At 41.4% G+C, this 19,854-nt stretch overlaps 1 protein-coding gene across 2 annotated transcripts in view; it reads right to left on the reverse strand.

Moving 5' to 3' along the window:
- The window catches only part of Cep162 (centrosomal protein 162), a 69,993-nt gene that overhangs the window by 42,738 nt on the left and 7,401 nt on the right, over positions 1–19,854 (reverse strand). For both annotated transcript variants that reach the window (XM_028875537.2, XM_037207825.1), the window contains exons 4-11: positions 19,688–19,834; positions 19,235–19,418; positions 17,332–17,399; positions 11,786–11,904; positions 10,309–10,339; positions 9,771–9,887; positions 5,449–5,640; positions 4,842–4,923 (exon numbers count right to left, since the gene is read on the reverse strand). In XM_028875537.2, the coding sequence (XP_028731370.1) occupies positions 4,842–4,923; positions 5,449–5,640; positions 9,771–9,887; positions 10,309–10,339; positions 11,786–11,904; positions 17,332–17,399; positions 19,235–19,418; positions 19,688–19,834 (940 nt within the window). The remainder of the gene's footprint in view (positions 1–4,841; positions 4,924–5,448; positions 5,641–9,770; positions 9,888–10,308; positions 10,340–11,785; positions 11,905–17,331; positions 17,400–19,234; positions 19,419–19,687; positions 19,835–19,854) is intronic.

Below are 19,854 nucleotides of genomic sequence, written 5' to 3' on the forward strand. Positions count from 1 at the left end.
CCACCACCACCACCACCACCACCACCTGGCTCTGTTTTTATTTTATACTGGCTCAATCTCCTGTAGCCCAGGGTGGCCTTGTACTCCTGATCTTCCTGTTTCCTCCTTCCAAGTGCTGGGATTAAAGGTGTGTGCCACCACTGCCTGGCCTCTATGGTTAACTAGTGGCTAACTCTGCCCTCTAATCTCTAGGCAAGCTTTATTTGTCAGAACACAAACAGAACACCATATAACAGCCCTGGCTGTCCTGAAACTCCCTCTCTAGACCAGGCTGGCCCTGAACTCACAGAGATAACACCTGCCTCTGCCTCCAGAGTGCTGTGCCGCCACTGCCTGGCTTATATCAACACATATTTGAAGTAGGGGAATTTTTTTATATGTCTCTGTAAGACTCTAAAGGACTATAATTTATGACAGGGAATCATAGAGTGTACCAAAAAGCATAGAAATAACCACAGTATAGGAAAATTTCAAAATAAAAACATAAAAATCACCAGGATTTTAAAATTAGACCATTTACCATTTAATGAACTGAAACAAATTAGACAAGTATTAAAAATGTCAGAAACAGGGGCTGGAGAGGTGGCTCAGTGGTTAAGAGTACTGCTGCTCTTGCAGAGGACCTGAGTTCAGTTCCCAGAGTGACTCAGAACTTCCTGTAGCTCCAGTTCCAGAGGACTCAGTGCCCTCTTCTGGCCTTTTATGGGCATCAGGGATGCACATGGTGACCTGAAATAATGCACTCCAACACTGATATAGATTTTTTTTTTCAAGACAGGTTTTCTCTATGTACAGTCCTCCTGGAACTTGCTCTGTAGCCCAGGCTGGCCTCAAACTCACAGAGATCTGCCTGCCTCTGCCTCCTAGTGCTGGGATTAAAGGCGTGTGCCACCACACCTGGCTATATATATATTTTTTTTAAATTTGGGAACTATATTTCCAGAGAATGTCTTATATTTAGTTAAACACCAATAAGCCACAGGGTTTTAAAAATGCAAATATATTATGATTTGTGATTGAAGAACATTTTAAGAGGCTACCGTTTTTATACTATGTAGACAAGCTACTCAGTAAATGCTGGAAACTTCTAAAGTACTTGGAGTCAGCGGGAAACACATCAGCTCCTTCCTTGTCTAGATGCCAATGCAAACTGTTTCCTGTTCTTGCTGGGTACCAGTTCAGCTACATTTCTCGGGCATTTATTAATTCTTGCCATTAGGATGTGGGCACTAGCATGGATGGGCTTTAGGTGCCAGGAAACTGATGGCAGAGGCTAGAGAGAGGCATTTTAATGCAAAACACTTGCTCATCTACCACTTCTAACTTCCTATGAGGGGACCACATGCCACACCTGGAGCAGTAAGGAATAAATGGCTGGAGAGGAATAATGATACTATGTGCTGGCTATTACTGGCTGCTTTCAGCAAGATCTTATGAGAAACCAGATGAACGCAGGACAGATGGGCTCTTCCAGAGAACTGACAGAACTGAAAAGAAATCCTTAGAAATTTAAGATCTATTGGGTTTACTTGTCACGTATACACATCAGCAAAGGACTCACTCTGGAAAGATGCTATGAGAAATAGAATTTCATTAGATTTTTCAATTGAAAGAGTGCTGAATGTTTCTGACAGGGCCATAGATCCTGTGTGTTCTTCACACGGGGTTACTGCCAGAGGGTCAAGAACCAAACACCTCAGGTAGATTTAAAATTTCATCTAGCAAAGGAACTTTAAATCTGGTTACTGGCACATGGAGCAAGACAGACCAGAAGCCACTGAGGACCACCAATCATGGTCAAGAGCAAAGCAGAGCAGAACAACCCCCCAGAGCCAGAAAATGGGAGTCCCAAAACTACCTGAGGCAGGAAGGAGACTGAGAAAAAGCATGTCACCCAACACGGCACATCCTCCTCACAAAACCACTTTGGCTTGGCCAATGTTGATAAACTGAGATAAATCCTCCAAGGAACAGGAGCAGCGGTTATCCAGAGCAATATATTAGGATGTAGTTCTGGAAAAGTACAATGACCTGATCCAGCAATCCCATTATTTATGGTTTTTAGGAGGTCCTTTAGTTCTTTGTTAAGTGGTTACACTGATGCTCTGTTTCCCTCAGACTTTCCGTTTCTAAATGGAGCCAGTTCCATTATTAGATGCCGACTGGGGGTAAGGAAGCACATTACCCGTCTTTTCACTCATTGACTGGTAAAGAATCACACCCAAACTGGAGAGGGCTGTGCTTCACTAGGGTGTCATGGCCTTTCAGATGGCGAGAGCTCCGAGTAGGACTTTGTGTCAAGAACAATGACTGCTATCGGCCATCTGGTCATTAGGTACTAATTAGACACTACCAAACTACTACGCTTTTCTTTCTAGGCACACAAGCAAATCACATTTCCACCTTCCTTCAACTGGCTTCCTAAGAGTGTTAGTGCTGACTGACAGAATGCAAGCAAAGTGATATGCGATGTCTTGACTGGCTGGGTAACATGACAGCCTCAGAGCTACAGCTCGTGACTGAGACACGGGGCACTAAATGCCCACGTAGAGCAGAGCCCGCCCAACCTCACTGACTCATGAGCGAGTGAGAAATAACTGTCTGAAGGTACACTGCGAGGACTTCAAGGACTATGTGCTATAGCAGTTAAGTTACCTTACAGCTCACTAAAGGCTTTAAATATTCTAATGGTGCATTACTGACATTTCTGAAATTATTGTCCCTTCAGGTTTTTTTTGCTATGTTTATTTATTTTTCTTGTGTTATATGTATTTGACATAAAACTTACCATTTTAGCCACTGTAAGTGTGCGTTTCAGTGGTAAAATCTGTTTATAATGATGAACAAACTTTACCGCATCTATCCCCATACTCTGTTGAATTTGTGCAGATGAATCTCTAGAAGGATCAAAGACCACCCCGTCCCCACCACTGCCATTCTCCTGCTGCAGCGCCTGCCTTTCTTCTTTTTGTCCTATGATTTTTCTATTTCATGGACTTCAAACATGCAGGAGCATTTGTTGTTTGTCTTTTCATGGCTGACTTACTTCCCTCAGCACAACAGCTGTCTGCTGGCTAGATTTATGTCAACTTGACACAAGCTAACGTCATCTGAGAGGAGGGAGCCTCAACTGAGAAAACGCCTCCCTAAGATGGGGCTGCAGGTAAGTCTACAGGGCATCTTCTTAATGAATGATTCACGGGGTAGGGCCCAGCCCACTGTGGGTGGGGCCATGTCTGGGCTGGGGGGTCTGTAAGAAAGCAGGCTGAGCAAGCCATGTAAGCAGCATCCCTCCATGGTCTCTGCATTAGCTCCTGCCTCTAGGTTCCTGACCTCAAAGTTCCATTACAATAGCTACCAGAAAACAATTGGTGGTGGTGAGGACGGAGGGACTAGAATCCTTGTGCACTACTGGTGGGAATGTCAGAAAGTATGGCTCCTGTTAAAAATAGTTTCGGTTCATCACAAAGAGTAAAAACAGATTTCTGTGCGAGCCAGCAATTCCCTTTATGGGCATATACCTTGAATAACTGAAAACAGGTCTACTCTACAAGAGCTGTCTGTTCTCAGCTTTTAAACAAATGTAAAGATGTATGTTTTAGAATTCATAGTGCTAAAATAGTTTTACATATAAGAAAATCCATCAGCAACATTTACATCCCCTCAAACATCGATGGGAGTACAGGCTCCCCGTTCCAAATGCCGACTAGCATTGGAGAGAGCAGTGTGAGGACCAGACCTAGCACTCGAGTGGGGGATTTTAGTGTGAGCTTCACCGTGTCATCTTCCCTTGGACTACAGTAAGTGTGGAACAAGGCCAAGAACCCACGAGCAGATTCACCCAATGAGAACACGGTAAAGGTAGGGGCTCAAAAATGTATCTGAAAACACAAATGAGATGGGGGCAGGATGATTTCATGAAAATAGTTCATGGGATCACAGACCGAACCATGCAAGTGGCTAAGCACACGGGCTAACTGGGTTCTCTGATTACAGACATCTGACCTTGGACAATTATTTTAACCTTAAACCTCAGTTTTCTTGTCTGTGAACTAAGGAAAACAGTGGGCTACATTCAGAGCTGCTGGAGGGCTGAATTAACGCACATAAAGAATGTGCCATTCTTGTTCACTACTGTCATGTAAAGTACGTCAGGTGCCAGTGTCAGCATCATCTGGCTCTAGTTAGATCCAGTTAATTCAGAGTCATCTTTGAGGGAGGAGTCTGAAGATGCCTGTCCTACATGTTATAAGGACGTGAGGGAGAGGATAGGATAGTATAAATGCTACATGAATGCAAAGTTGCCTGCAACAGGTTACTGTGATTGTCATCCTGTGCTGATGAACAATGGAACCCTGCGCACACTGCCACTAAACACTAGAGCTGGAGGATTTCCACAAAGCCAATTTCTCTCATGACCTCAGAGCTAGCCCTGTGAGATGACGGCCAGCTGGTGACTACGTCAGAACTAACTGATTCATAAAATAGAAAACCTATGATTCATATAAAAATACAATTAATTTTCCCGATGGTGAATCAATTATCCATGTGCCATTGAAAGATGAGGAAATCATATTTTCAGTGAAAACATTAGATCTGATTAATGGCACCAACTTTCTCTGCAGCTCTTTTTCTTGCAGTAGTGGGAGAATTTTGATGGATGGAAGACAGACATAAAGAAATCAGTGGCTCACAGGCAGACATGTGCAAGCCCGTATTTTTGATTAATCATCTACCACAGAACAGCTGGTTGAAGGTCTCCGTGACAACACAAGAAGAGAAACAGTGAACACCACTCAGCTGAGCAACCATCCTACACAGGGCACTGGCAAACCTCATACCTGATGGGTGGCAAGTCAAAGCCACTGACCCCATAGGAGTCTATCCTGATGGGTTTCATCAGCTCCTCTACTGTGGGCAGATCTAAAAGGGGACAAAAGTTAAATTAGAAACCAAAACATTGCCTAAATTACACACTGAGTGCCATAAAAACCAAATTTTTCTCTACTTCATTTAGTTAACAAAATAGCATGCACAATAAATGAAGTTTGTATCACAAAACTGCACCAGGAAGCCTTTCTTTGAACTTATAAAATACATCTCCATTATCTATATCCAGACCTCACATACACACTTGCTATGGAATTTTTTTTTAATCTCAAAATACTATTTCCCATTAAAAAGCATTAATACACATATATATGTATGCCAAATTTGTTGCTTAATTTGGTTAAGCTACATTCTGTGTTTAGTTCTAACTTTGGAGTTAATCCAGGTGAGGTTCCATTTGATCATGCCCTTTATATCCAATACTGAGTAGCCATCACCGCAGCAAACCGTATGTAAAATATGCTTCAATGGACACTGTTTAAAGAGGGCAAACAGTAGAGGCATTCTGTCCATTCATAATCCACCCAGCATCTTTCTGCTAAAGCTGTCAGCCTTTACCAGATTCTGTGGTAGAAATGTTCTTTGAGGACTCTTCATTTTCTTGAAGATGGTCTTTTCCTGAGTTCTTGACATTTCCCATAGTGCTAGCCTCAATTCTTGGTTCGTCCGTATCCCCCAGAGAATGAGCTACGTGACAGTAAGCCTGGTGCAGGGCTTCAGTGTCCCCACTGCTCTGGCCATAAGAAACGCCTGTTGAGATAAATGCGATTCCTAGGTATCACAAGGTGATGTGCGCAGGAGAGAGGAAGCACCCAAGTCATTCCTTAGTCTCTCAGGAATGGTGAACAGCGCTGCGGGACAATGGCAATGTTAGAAAAGCAGAGTCGAGCAGAAACCTGGAAGTCACAGCAAGTGAAGACGGTCCTGATGATATAATTGTCCCGGCCTTCTTACTGTCCTTAACCAGCCTCCTTGTGCCGGGTACAGCTGTTCTCACACTTCCTAAGTGGACACGCTCCTCTGAAGGGTCCTCTCCTTGCCTCACCACTCCCATTCTCACACTGCTGTGTGGTAATCTCAGCCTGGGATGGTTCTAATACCAGCATGCTCCTCCACTCTGCAAATCCCCGAGTGTTCCATCATCTTGTTGAAGCTGCTCCGACTCAGAGCTGTTTCCTGATGGCCAAGCCCGTCAGGTGTCCTTTCTGAGCATCTGACATTATCCTTTACCTGGTCGTTTCTTTTACACTTTTCCTTCTACCTGTAATTCCTACCACTCCAGTCAGTGCTTCTCCATTTCTATTATCAATGGTCCAGAGTGGTCTACCTCTAGTCCTCTTTTAAAGCCCTCTGAAGACTTTTTAAAAAATCCAATTCATTCTTCCCTTTCTCCTCCCCTCCATCTTCCCTTTGTTTTAAAACTCTATTATTATCATTATTATATGTATATGGTATGCACATACAAATACAAATTACACAGTGGAGGTTAAAGGACAGCACTGGAATTGATTCTCTCTGTCTACTTATGTTGGTTCTAGAGATTGGCTCACCAGGCTTGCATGGCAAGTACCTTTGCCCACTGAGCCAGCACTCTAGACTCTTCCTTTTTTTTTTTTTTGGAGAAAGGGTCTCATGTAGCCCAGGCTGGCCTTGAGCTTGCTATACAGCTGAAGATGACTTTGAATTTCCGATCAAGGGTTGGAATTAAAGGCATGCACCATCACGCTTGTCTTAGAAAGCACTGGCGGTTGAACCCAGGGCCTTGTGAATACCTAGCAAGCATTCTTACAAACCAAGCTGTATCTGTAGCCCCCAGCTAGTTTCAGCTAGCCCTTCACCTTATCTGTATGCCTGCTTCAGTAGTCCCAAACCAAACCAGAAACCTTGATGTCACCTCTTACTCTTCCTGCCCTCGTACCCTCCCTCTCAATAGCTGACAAATGTTGGGAAAACTAATGGGAATAATGACCTAATACTTTCATGAATATTTTCTTAACATTTGACAATTTTAACAGTGGACTTTTCAAAATTAAAGAATAAGCCATAGAATGGGAAAAAATATAAATAGAACAACCAGTCTCCTCTTTTGACATTTATGATTAATGCTTAAATAATAAAATAAATTATACAGTTTATAGAACCTCATGTTCTATATACACAATAGAAACTGTACAGAACACAGCTTGTAAGGAATTTTTTTTTCCACATTAAATGTTGTTGTGGACTATTTTCATTGCACTCCCCAAGACTGACAATAGAGTTTACCTTGAATCAAAGGGCAGAGCTAGTTACTAGCTGATCAAAATCAGCCATAGAGGTTTTGGAGGACCCAGGACATATAGAGAGACACAGGAAGTAGTAGGGAGGGGCTCGTAAAGATTCTCTGGCTATTGGATTAAGGAAGGAGAGAGAGAGAGGGGTCACTGGTTGCTTCGACACTGCTTCTCTGATCAATCAGGTTTGCACCCTGATATCTGACTCCCGGGTTTTTATTGATAAACGAATAATTAGATAAGGGTTTCAAAATGTAGGAGGAGATGAGTGTCACGGAGGCATGTGTAGTAATGCCCTACAGTGAGGCTTTTAATGCTCCAGGTCACAGTCACCAAGACTGTTTGGAACACATACACATTTTTTTTTTTTTTTGGTTTTTCGAAACAGGGTTTCTCCATGTAGCTTTGCGCCTTTCCTGGAGCTCACTTGGTAGCCCAGGCTGGCCTCGAACTCACAGAGATCCGCCTGGCTCTGCCTCCCAGGTGCTGGGATTAAAGGCGTGCGCCACCAACGCCTGGCAATAACAAACATCTTAAACAGAAAAAAGCCTAAAAGTAGAGGGTACTATTACAGCAGAGTTTCCAACAGTTACAGAGCAAGATATTTTGAAGATGATCTGAGGGAAAGGTCTGTTCTGCTGTCTTTTATGTAGAAGTGAACCTACTCGCCTACTAGTCACACCCACAGGGGGACAACTGAGGAAGTAATTTTTATGAAAAATGAAAAAGTATAATGTGCTTTCTTTTTTCCATAAAAATAGGAGGCCACTGAATGATCTGCTGAATACATTACAGAATGACCTGAACGCTGAGGGGGTGGCAGAGCAGCACTGAACACACACTCTGTGGAATCCGTTCTCTCCTTCAGCCTTTACATGGATTCTGAGGATTAAACTTAGGTTTTCAGGCTTGCACAGCAGGACTTTTTACCCCTGAGCCATCTCACTGAGCCATGATCTTAACAATGTACTATGCTGTATCCTCAGCAGCTGACCATTACAAGGCTTCATTTTAAAGAGGAGGAAATAGGATAAAGTCATTAGTTGTCCAAGCTCATAAGCAGCAAAGCTGGGAACATGAACACAAATCTGAATAACAAAGTCACACTGCACTCCCAGTGACAGCCTAAAAGAATCATTACAGATTCAAAACCATTGAAACAGGAACAACAAATGTATTACTACTTTGAGTAATATACTTTTGGTTTCTGAGTCTTTCTTTATAGCCCATAGCAGTGGTTTTCCTATTGTTTTATAACATCAGTGTTTCAGGGAAAAAAATCATAAATCCCCAGATGTTTGGCTGAAATCCTGCTTTGAAAATTAAAATTGTAACAAAAGCCAATTTAAACAATCAAGTGTGCTACCTCCATAATTCTGTAGTACTCTGCAGAAATCACGTAATAACTCTTGCCTTCTTTACTTGTTTCCTGCACATTTTAACACTCCTAATCATTTCCCCCACACAAACCTAGAATATACTGGGAGCAGGACAGCTATGGTTCTATCCTCATCTTTTAAAAGAGCTCATGACTGCTTACCAAAAACCGTGAGAAGACAGACAGACTGTGCTAGCATGGAGGCGACATGCTTGCATAAGGCAACAGTAGTAAGACCAAGAGACGTGCTCTGCAAACACGTCATCAGGGTAGATTTTGGGTGTCAAAACTATGTCCTGATGAAATGTCTAACTTTTCATTTTAAGTACTTTTTGTTTTTCTCTATTTGTTTGAGACCTGGTCTTTTTTAAATTAAAAAACATTATTTATGTGTATTATGTGTACATACCATGGTGCATGTGAGGTCTGAGGACAACCTGCTGGTGCCCCCCCCCCTTTCTATCATGTGGGCTCCAGGGGATTGAACTCAGATAGTCAGGTAGTCAGACTTGACAACTAATACCTTTACTGGCTGAGCCACACTGCCACCTCCAAGATTGGGTCTTATTATATAGCCCAGGTTGACCTTTAATTCGCCATTCTCCTGTCTCAGCCTACTGAATGCTGGGATTACATGAGCTTTTCTACAACAAGAAAGTAATTAGTATAAATAAATACAAGATACTTAGAGTAGGTTTTTATCGAAGTGTCTCAGTTTACTTGACCAACGCCCAGAGCAAGACAGTTAAAAAGTTCCCATTTGCAACTACCCATGTGAGAAATCAAGAACATATTATATTCTACATTAAAACAAAATATGCTGCCTGGCACAATCCTAATTTCATGGAAGAACCAATTGGCAATAATGATTCTAGTGCGTTACAGTCTGAAAGGGCATTATCACAAAATTGTTACAAGCTTTAAGGAAAATAGTTCAGAATTTAAGGGCATGACCCAGTCTTCTCCTAAGGAGGGAACTATGTAAAGCACAGCTGAGACATATGGTCATTTCTCCTACACATGGTGAGCTGACAGAAAACCACGGAAGGACACAACAACCAATTCATCCTCACCTAGAACACTCCTTTTGTATTGACAGCATATTCAATCTATGAGATTGAATGCCTTTAATGTCCAGATGGTTATTTCATGGATTTTTTAAGAAATGAAGGCAGTTAGTCAAAGAGCATTCCATAGTCAGAGAAGATTCAAACTTTCACATACTTTACCTGTTCCCGCTAGCTCTCCGCCAGTCATTTCTGGGAGGGCCTTTGCTTTAGGGCTTGCTTTCTTTTGATCAGGAAGGTCAACATCCTCAACAGAGTCTAAAGAATCGAGCAGCTCAACTGCAGGGACATAAACAAAGCATAGGGCGTGTGGGAGACTTTGTGTGACTTTTGGTCCAGTACAATCAGGCACATGCAATGCTCAAAAGTGAATATTTACATATAAATGTTGTTAGTGTACACTCATGTGTTTCCACATGCATGACTTTAATAGTATGTACCAGATAATAGGCTAACATCAAAACAAACACAAGTGATTCTTTATATCTATACATTTATTTAGAAGGTAAAAGGCCCAAGAAAAACAGAAAAGGAAATATTTCAAACATAACAGGATGGGGTCAAGATAGGCATAAAGGACAAATGACTGAGAAAGTTATGAATTTTAATTCCTTAGAGAGATATTCAAAATAAAGAATTTCATCAAAATTATATAGATGAGGTTTTTAAACAGTCTAATTACTTGCCAATTAATATTTACCATTAGCCAGCATGCCGGTTTTCTCTTCCTCCTAAGTCAAAAGAAGAAAATTACATATTGTGGAAGCAAAATTATATGAATGACCACAGAAATGCCCACAGTTCTTTGAAGCAGGAGCTACAAGATCAGGAACCATGTTTTCTAGGTTCCTTCACCAACACTTGTCTGGGCCACAGCTGTGTAGGAATGTCTACCTGTCTCTTCTAAACCTGGGCAATTACCAAAACTATTTTAGGCCTTAAGAAGCTTTGCCTAAAGTAGTTAGAGGTCACCAGCTCATCTACTGTGCTTAAAAATTCTGTCTTTTTTTTTTTTTTTTTTTAATATCAAAGTAACAGGCCTATGTTACACAGGAGCCTACAATTATAACATTATCAATCAATTAACTGTTCAAAAATTAATTACCAAACATGCATCCAATTCCCCATTTCCTCTACAGTTTGAAGGACATCACTTCAGACAGGCTGCTACCAAATGGCAGGAGAGAAGCAGTTCTTCAATATTAAGGTTTTTAAGTAGCATTGCCCTGGATTCCCTTCTTGGCTAGGCAGAGTGTAGGGTCTCCTACAGTAACAACTTTACTTTCTTATTATTTTGATTCTTACTCAGCTCTCTGGGAGGACTCCACATTATTATGCAGAGTACACCTTCTTGATAAATGGTAATATCATGCCCCTTATTGATTACTTTTCATAAAATGATGGGATTGCCAAATTTCAAACATAAATACCATCTATTTCTAATGATGTCATGAGGTCACATTAATTTTGCTGTTAATTTAAAAATCATCTTGCTTCCTGCAGACTGAGTGATATTGAGGAAATGTATTACATAAATTAAAAAACCAAAGCCATTTATGTATAACCTCCAAGTGTTTCTATTTAGAGAATCTACTGTTTTACATAAGCTTAAAACATCTTGTCCTAACAGTCCCCCCAAAAACTGTCCAGATCAAACCAAAATAATAAATAACAATGATCCCATTAGTGACTATTATATAGCTTAAGTGATAAATTATAGTACATAGGTAATATTTAATGGTAGCCCTAAACACACCTCGGTAAGAACTGAGGGATGACAGACCTAGAGAACAGCAGACTGGCTGTGAGCAGAGTAGTGTGGCCCCTCATCTTAAGCACAGGAGTTCCAGACACTAACACTGCCACTCTGGCCAATCCTGAGAAGGCCTATTTACAGCTTACACAAGGTCAAGTCATACAACAATGCCACTTCACAGACCAACTGAAAAGCAGTATCAACATTTAATTGTGTTCAATTGCTAAAATGTACCTTAGGTTTTAATACAGCAAAGGTTATCCTATCTAAAAGCATCAACTATTATGATTGTTTAAGTTATACTGACACCCTGAGACTTGAAGTTAACAATGAGCAAGGCCATGAAGAACTTTGTACCTCAAGTCATCATGTGTCGAGATAAAAGCAGTTACAAAACTGTTGAAGGACAACTGATATATACCTGTATGGGGACATTCGCTTTTCCTGACTCTGAGTTTTCTTTGGGATGGGTCTCTTCATCTTTAGTAATCAAAGGTGCATCAACATCCTCAGCATCTTCAAAATCATCACTGTATGTTTCTGAAGGAAATTATTAGAAACAGAAGGATCATACTGTCAAAGTTAAGTTTCAAGGAAGGACTACTGGCTTATTAAGAAGGTATCTCCAAATATAATCCACTGAAGTATTAGCAATAAGGTACTTCCCAGGATCTTTTTTCTTTTCTTTCTTTCTTCTTCTTCTTCTTTTTTTAAATGAATGAATTCAATTGAAAATGAAGGCTATTTTAGGTTATTTTATTTTCTGTACTTTGACATGTCCCTTACATAAATCCTGGCCCTGTATGACTTCCTCTGTTTTTCATTCCTGGACAATTCTTGGTGTAAAGCTCCTGACTATATCTTAGTGTCTTTGTAGTGTGAGAAAAAGGCATCTCCAAGTTAACTGATCTCATCAGTCTATTCATGGGGCAGGTTGGGCAGGAGTTCAATGGCCAACATCTCTTTCATCAATTTTTAAGTTGATGATGATGATGATGATTATTTTGGTTCTTTGAGACAGGGTTTCACTGTGTAGCTTTGGAGACTGCTCTGGAACTCACTCTGTAGACCAGGCTGGCCTTGAACTCACAGAGATCTGCCTGCCTCTGCCTTCTCAGTGCTGGGATTAAAGGTGTGTGCCACCACGCCTGGCTGTTTATTATTTTTAAATCAAGAAACCGATTGAGATCAGTGGGCTAAAGGAAAGGAATCCTCTTTCAGAATGCAAAGAGTTACAGTGTGGGTGTATAGAGATAGTATGGAAAGTCGTGCTTGAGAGTGGGGCCTGGAGCCGGAAGGCCTAGACTCAGTTCTTTATCCCACCACTTTCAATTTCAGAATGATGGTCCATCACAAACCCCTGGCCTTACTTTTCTCACCCATAGAGACGACAACAGCACTGATCTCAAGGGACACTGAGATCCGAGAGCTAAGCAGTATTTAAGGAGTATTTCATACCTAATATGCACGATCTAAGGGCCAAATATGATGTGCAGCAGTACTGATTGGCAGTATTATAGCTAGTTTTGCTTAGTCTACATTAAAGCTAATGAAGCCATACATCACTTTTTTTCTTTTTTCTCTTTGCAGTGTGGAAATGAACCTGGACATGCCAAGCAAGTACCCAGCCCCTCCTTCTAAATGGGAAAATTGCTAATGTACATTATTGCAACTACACTTTAATGTCTTCACTTAGTAGCTGAACAAATTATAGGAAAATATTACCATCTAACAATTGACTGACCAGCCTCCTCCCTAGGTATCTGTCATGAACAGAGTTAGTGTGAAATAAGAAGGAAATGTCACTAGAAGGGACACAGGAATGAGAGGAAAACACGTCAGAGATTTCAGAAATATCCAAGTGAATTAAACTGACATACAGCCCAAGGAACAACCCAGACAGGTGGTCATTCTCTGAGAACCATCTGGGTCAGTCCCCAGCCTCACCAACCATAGCAACACTGAGAGCCATATACACTACAATATATTATACATTCAAAATATTCCCTATGCTTAACTTCAAAATTATAATTTTCCAAACAAGACTATGTTCTTAAAATTCAGATGATGTAAACCAGAGGCAATTACAGTCTAAATACTCCCTTTTGGAGATATTTCTATCCTTTATTGGCAAATGTACCTGTAAACTATGTGCACGGTGCAATCTCTGTCTGCTAGAATAGAAGGAACTGGAGTTAAAATCCATCGTGAACAATTAGACAAAACTGGCAGTGGCCATGTCAGAGAAGCTGCAGTCGTGTGTGTGTGTGTGTGTGTGTGTGTGTGTGTGTGTGTGTGTGTGTGTGTGTGTATGTGTACTGTATCTGGCCTGGTGTGATTACTGTGTGAGAGAATCCGACTGTATCTAGTACAGTTGTGACTGTTTCACAGGAAAAAAACCCACTCTGCACTGGGCAACTTTCATGCAAATCCTAATGGGGATGGTTTTTATAGAGCAATAATGCACAGAGATGTGAGACCTGCTGAGGATGGAAATAAAAACAAGCAAGTTTCATGTAGTATAGACCCATGTGGAAAACCGGGCTGAGGATCAAAGAAGGCAATTATGGCCCTGGACCCAGGGTTAGAGCTGAGTTCCTTGGTCATGTAGCTTACAGAATTAATCACAGGTGTCGGTGTACACCTTGAAAAAACAAAGTTGTGAAAGGAAATTAAATGACTCTATTGTGTATAGAGAAAAAAAAATAGATGGTTAGCTAGAACACTTGAGTCAAGTTTTGTAGAGCAGACATAGGAGAGGAATCTGCTTCCCTGAAACCGCAGACAGCTGCCTGCCCACACAAAGGAACTGGCTGAAATACACTCGGCCTGCTTAAAACTTTGTTAACCGACAATAAAAGAATCATTGTTTTGGGGTGAAGACGTTATAGTGGGAAAATTAATACAAAGAAAAATGTTTAACTACATGTGGCTTCTAAGAAAAACATGTAACTTGTGATCATAATGTGATTTCTTCCTATGTAAAGATTTTAATTTGTTTTTGGAAAATATGTAACTTGTGTTTGTGAGGTGATTTCCTTTTTGAGTGGGGATTTTTGTTTTAGATACTATAAAAGAGTTAAGAGAAAAACAAAGACAAGAAAAGAATTAACTTTGGCCTCTTCAGATGTGTGTTTGCAGAGCCGCTGACATCACATCTCTCCAGGTTCTCTGACCTGCTGCAGCTGGACTCTGGCACAAAATATAGGAAGTACTTGTTTTTAGAGACCGAATAATTCTGAAGAAATATAAACCAATGAGACATGAGCTCCAGAATCACTGAAGGTGAATGCATTTTTGGAGTATGGGGGAAGGTGGGGGAGTCTCAATGAGCTGAGGAAATAAGAGTTCTGAGAGGCCAAGACACGCAGAAGTCGTGGGGCCGTGATGAGGCATGGGTGTACACAGGCAGAAGGAGTTCCAGAAGAAATCTGCATGGGTCCCTGGGGATGAGGGTCCTTCTGGGTCATTACTAAATTAAACCCTTCAAGTGAAGGTTGTGTCACGCGCTGGGAAAGTAGAGCTTGGACAGTTCCTTCAGGTGACACATGGCAGGGACTGTGTGAGTGGAAGGCCCCCACTGATCACTGTGGACCATTGGAAGAAACCTCAGGAGGGAATGCCACAGTTGAGCAGACAAATGATACCCCCAGGGGCTGCTCCAGACCCCCCTAAGAGAAACAAGAAAGGCCGCACACGGACTGTCTACCAGAACAGGATGGACATTTTTAAAGAAGAAAAGGAAATCCAGATATCGTAGAATCCACAACCACCAACAAAAGCAAGCAAAGAATAGGATCCCACGTCCAGAGCAAGCAGTCCAGAGACCTAGACTAGAACAAATCCTGTAATCTGTAGGAGGATTAATATTGTAGCGATCTGATAAAAATCAACATGACAAGGAGAATGAAGAAACTTAAATCCAAAGGAGCTCTTAGGGAAAAAGCAAGAAATGGATGCACGTCAAGTGACCGAAGAAAGGATCAGTGAATGTTAGGGCTCAGCAGCAAGAGCCAGAGCCCTGGCTGGAAAGTCGTTAAGAGGCTCTCAGTGGCCTGAGGGATGGAGCTCACTGCTCTAGCAGCTGTGATGAGGAGCACAGGGCAGGGGCAACAGGGACGGCCACAGCACCATATGGTGACAACCACCACCAACGACAGAGCGAAGATGCTGAACCATTTCTAGCAGGATGCAAACGAGAAAGGCAGCCTAGACAGCCGAGACGTGAACGTTAAAATATACAAGCAAAGGGAAAGCCTTGGAAACAAAAGCAAGCAGGCTGCAAAGCGTGGCCCATGGTAACCACAGGTTCTACATCCACGGGTTCAACCAACGGTGGAGTAAAAATATCTGGAAACAAACCTTGTCTGCACTAGACATGTCCCTTTCCCTCTCTGTCATCATTCTGTAAACAATGCAGAGCAACACTTGTTTACGCTGCACTTACAGGTGTAAAGTAAGTAAACCAGAAATGACAAGGCACACAGGGATGTGCATGGGTCATATGTAAATACAAGCCAATTGTAAAGGAACCTGGCATCTAGTGCCTGCAGGGGACTCAAGCCAATAGCTCCAGATACCTAGGGATGGCTGTACAGGCAGAGTAACTATAAAAAGTTACAAGAGACTTCATGAGAAATGTGGTCAGAAAAAAATTGAAAATAAAATCCAACTCTATCAAAAAAACAAAAACCAAAACCAAAACCAAACCCTACATCAAGAAAGTAGTGTCCTGTTATTTCTGTCTTTCAACAGGGTCTCACTACAAAGTCCAAGCTGGTCTTAAATTCTCAATCCTCCTGCCTCAGCTTCCCAAGCCTTGATAACTCATATAAAATACTCTTTTTTTTTCTTTCCGAGATAGGGTTTCTCTGTGTAGCTTTGGAGCCTGTCCTGGAACTCATTCTGTAGCCCAGGCTGAAAATACTCTTTAATAATGAAGGCAAAGCATATTTTCAAACAAGAAAAGCTAAGAGACTTTGTAACAACATTTAAACTAGATGGTTTAAAGGAGGTTCTTCACCCTGAAGAAAACAGTATGTGTAGAAACTGCAATCCACACACAGGAGTAGAGTACAGGACCCCACAGTGAACAGTGGACCAACACAAACCTTTACAAGGATGTACTTGACATTCCTTAAAAGATTTTCAACAACAGTAACAACATATGCTGGTATTTTAAGAGAAGTAGAACCAAAAAATACCTAAAATGGGCACCTGGGGCGGGGGATTTGATGTTATTAAAATGCATATAAAATAGAAAGTTATTTGAATACCCTCAAATAAGATTAAAAATGTGTATTGTTTGTAGCACTTAAGACAAAAATTCAACAAAAAGGTTTAATAAAAAGCCAAAAGAGGGAGTAGTGAATTCTGTAAGTAAACCAGGAGAATGCAGAACAAAACCAATAAAAACATTAAACACCACTTATAAAGGGTAGACGCTCATCAATTACACACCAAAGGCAGCCATCCATGTTAGTCAGAGAAGCAAAGTGCAGCCCAGCCAAGCAAACCACTTTAAATGTAAAAGCGGACACCCACACACACCTTTTTACTAGCACTTGGGAGGCAAAGATAAGAGGATCTCCGAGATCAAGGATAGCCTGGTCTATGCAGTGAGTTTAAGGCTAGCCTGCTTTACAGAGTAACTTCAGGGCCATCCAGCAATGTAAAGCAAGACTTTATCTTTTAAAAAAAAGTCCAAAGGAGGGAAAAGTACCACTTTCTGGCACCACACACTGGAGTTCTTGGTTCTGCCTTTGGATCCCCACTGTCTTCGCAACAAACTTTATATGAGACAGTGGTTCCCTCTTACTAATTTCTTAGTTATTGAGACAATAGCACAGGCACTCTACACACTGCTGCTCACAGCACTTTCTGAGACAGTGTGGTCTACCTTTTCAGTACCGTTCTTATCAATGTCTGTACTATATATCCACTGTATTATCTTTTCAGTGAAGTTACCTGGCAGTCCCTCACGTTCTGATTCATTCTCATGTCCATCTTCAGCTGGTTCTGTGTTAGTGTGGTAACTGGAAAAACATTTAACATGCAATATCACAGGTTAATATATATCCATACAATATATGTCGCATTATTTGTTGCAAATTTTCTAAAGTACCATTGTTCTACCGTAGTTTTATCAAAGCTAAAAACTAGGGTGATAGAAGGAAAATGTTTTGAAAACAAAAGATTCTTAAAGCCTAAAACTAATTTGTAGCTGCATAAATAATCAAAAGAAAATGCCATTTTTTTTAGATACAAACACACACAATTTTACACGTGTGTGCATTAATATGAACACACATCATCCCATGAACCAGACACCTCTTCTTCACTAGAGATTAGGAATTACGAGCTATGAGAATTAAGCAAAGTTTAGAAGAAGGCCAAAACAACAACAAAACTCCACAAAATAGGATTAGCATTTGTATGCCAATAAGCAATTGAGCTCTTAATGGAAGCTGAATAGGGGGCCTGCAGTGGTTTGGATGATAATGACCCCACAGGTTCACATATGTGAGCACTTGTTCCTCAGTGGGTGGATGAGAAACGGTGTGGCCTTGTTGGAAGAGACGTGTCAGTAGGGTGGTCTTTCAGGTCCCCAAACCCATCGTTCCCAGTTAGCTCTCCTGCCTGGTGCTTATGGATCTAGGGGTGAGCTTTGGGGTGTCCCTGCTGCCGGCCGCCACGCCTTTGCTCCACCATCATGGGCTCTAGCCCTCTGAAATCGTTCAGCCCATGTAAACTCTTCCTTTTATAAGCTGCCTCGGTCACGGTTTTCCATCATAGCATTAGAAAGTAACCAGGACAGAGCCTTAAACCAGGTACTGGTACAGTTGTGAGAAATAAAGTCCACTGCTTCTGACTGAAGACTTGTTAACTGCCACTACCTACAATGCTGGAAGCTTGTCAGAGCTCATGCCGGTCCAGGTGCCACTTCATCTGCTGAGATTTGGCTCTGGCCATCCACATGCCATGGTTATCCAACCATGTGCATGTTCACATGCCATGATCCTCCAACTCTTTCAATTCTACTTCTGTGCTCTTAAGAACCTAGAGAAGACCACAACCTGATTTTCATTTATGAGAGGAAAAACAGCTACATGGATAGCTAAACTAAGGAAATTAAAGGCCTTACAAAGACAAAGAGTGGCAATGGTTTACTGTGCTCTAGAGAGAGTGGCCAGCTCAGCCAACTAGCATCTCTAGATAACGGAGGTTTCTGATAATCAACACTCACTATGCACAGAGGTAAGACACAAACCAAACTTGTCTTGGCTTCTTCTTCTTCTTTTTTTTTTAAATCCAAGTTTAAAATAATATGGACTTTCATTTTCCTTTGTCCATAGAAAGCCAGTATTTTTCCCAGCAAGAACCTGGCAGTGTACTATTAGTTTCCATAGTATCTTAGGTATGAAATTTCATGTATTTAAAGGAAGAATGGAGATTCAACTACACATCCACATACTCTGTCCATACATTAGAAAAACTTGACAATAATCAACATAGAACACAGTTCAAAAGATAAAGCAAGATGACCTGAGGTCATGTCCCTGGAAACTACATAAAAAGCCACACACAGTGCATGTGCCTGTAATCCCAACAATGGGGAGCTGGAGACAGGCGATCCCTGAAGTTTGCTGGCCAGCCATTCTAGCTGAACGGGCCATCTCCAGGTTCACTAAAGACATGGTTTCAGAAACCGTGGAGAGTAATTAAGGAAGATACCTGGCACCAAACCCTGGCCTCCACACATTAAAAAACAGGATGGGATCTGTCTGTTATATATTTATCTACTAGAATTCATGCACATATAGAAATACAGAAAAGCACAAACATTAGTTCACATTTTTATTGTATTTACCTATGTAAAGCTCTGAATTGTGTGGAGTCATCAGAATCCAGTTCTTGATTTAATTTGGAATAATCAATAGAAGATGTCAAGCCTTTTTCAAGTCTGGCAAAGAACTGCTCCTTCTCTTCTTCTTCTTCTAATGTGTCCAAGCCCAGCCCCAGGGTACTATGATGGAGGTCAGAAACGACTAACTCTACATAGAAATGAATGACAAACATACCTTGTTAACACGATGCTTCTGCTGATGTTGTACAGGAGCCCCCTTCCCCGCCCCCATCAGGCAGATCTACAAAAGACTGTAGGGTAGACTTTGTCTCTAAGCTGTGATTCTGATTCTCTGGGGAGATCATATAATCTGTCCGCACCATCTGTGATGGAAGCTTCGGGATGGCTGAGCCCCCTGCTACAAAAGTCTCTGAAGTACCGTGACAATGACTTCCCGACTCACATCCTCCTTCTCACCATTGGCTTCTAGGCTGTCAACACTTAAGATGGAGGTCCCACTGCTCTTAAGAAATTGAGCTTTCTCAGCAGACTCCTCTTCTGAGTCCATAATAGGCTGAGACGTCTTCTTTGTCTTCAAATAGCTCACATTTGTCCCAAGCAGTCCTAGGAACGAGACTTGAGTT

The sequence above is a fragment of the Peromyscus leucopus genome, chromosome 7 (assembly GCF_004664715.2).
Source record: "Peromyscus leucopus breed LL Stock chromosome 7, UCI_PerLeu_2.1, whole genome shotgun sequence".
Lineage (NCBI taxonomy): Eukaryota > Metazoa > Chordata > Mammalia > Rodentia > Cricetidae > Peromyscus > Peromyscus leucopus.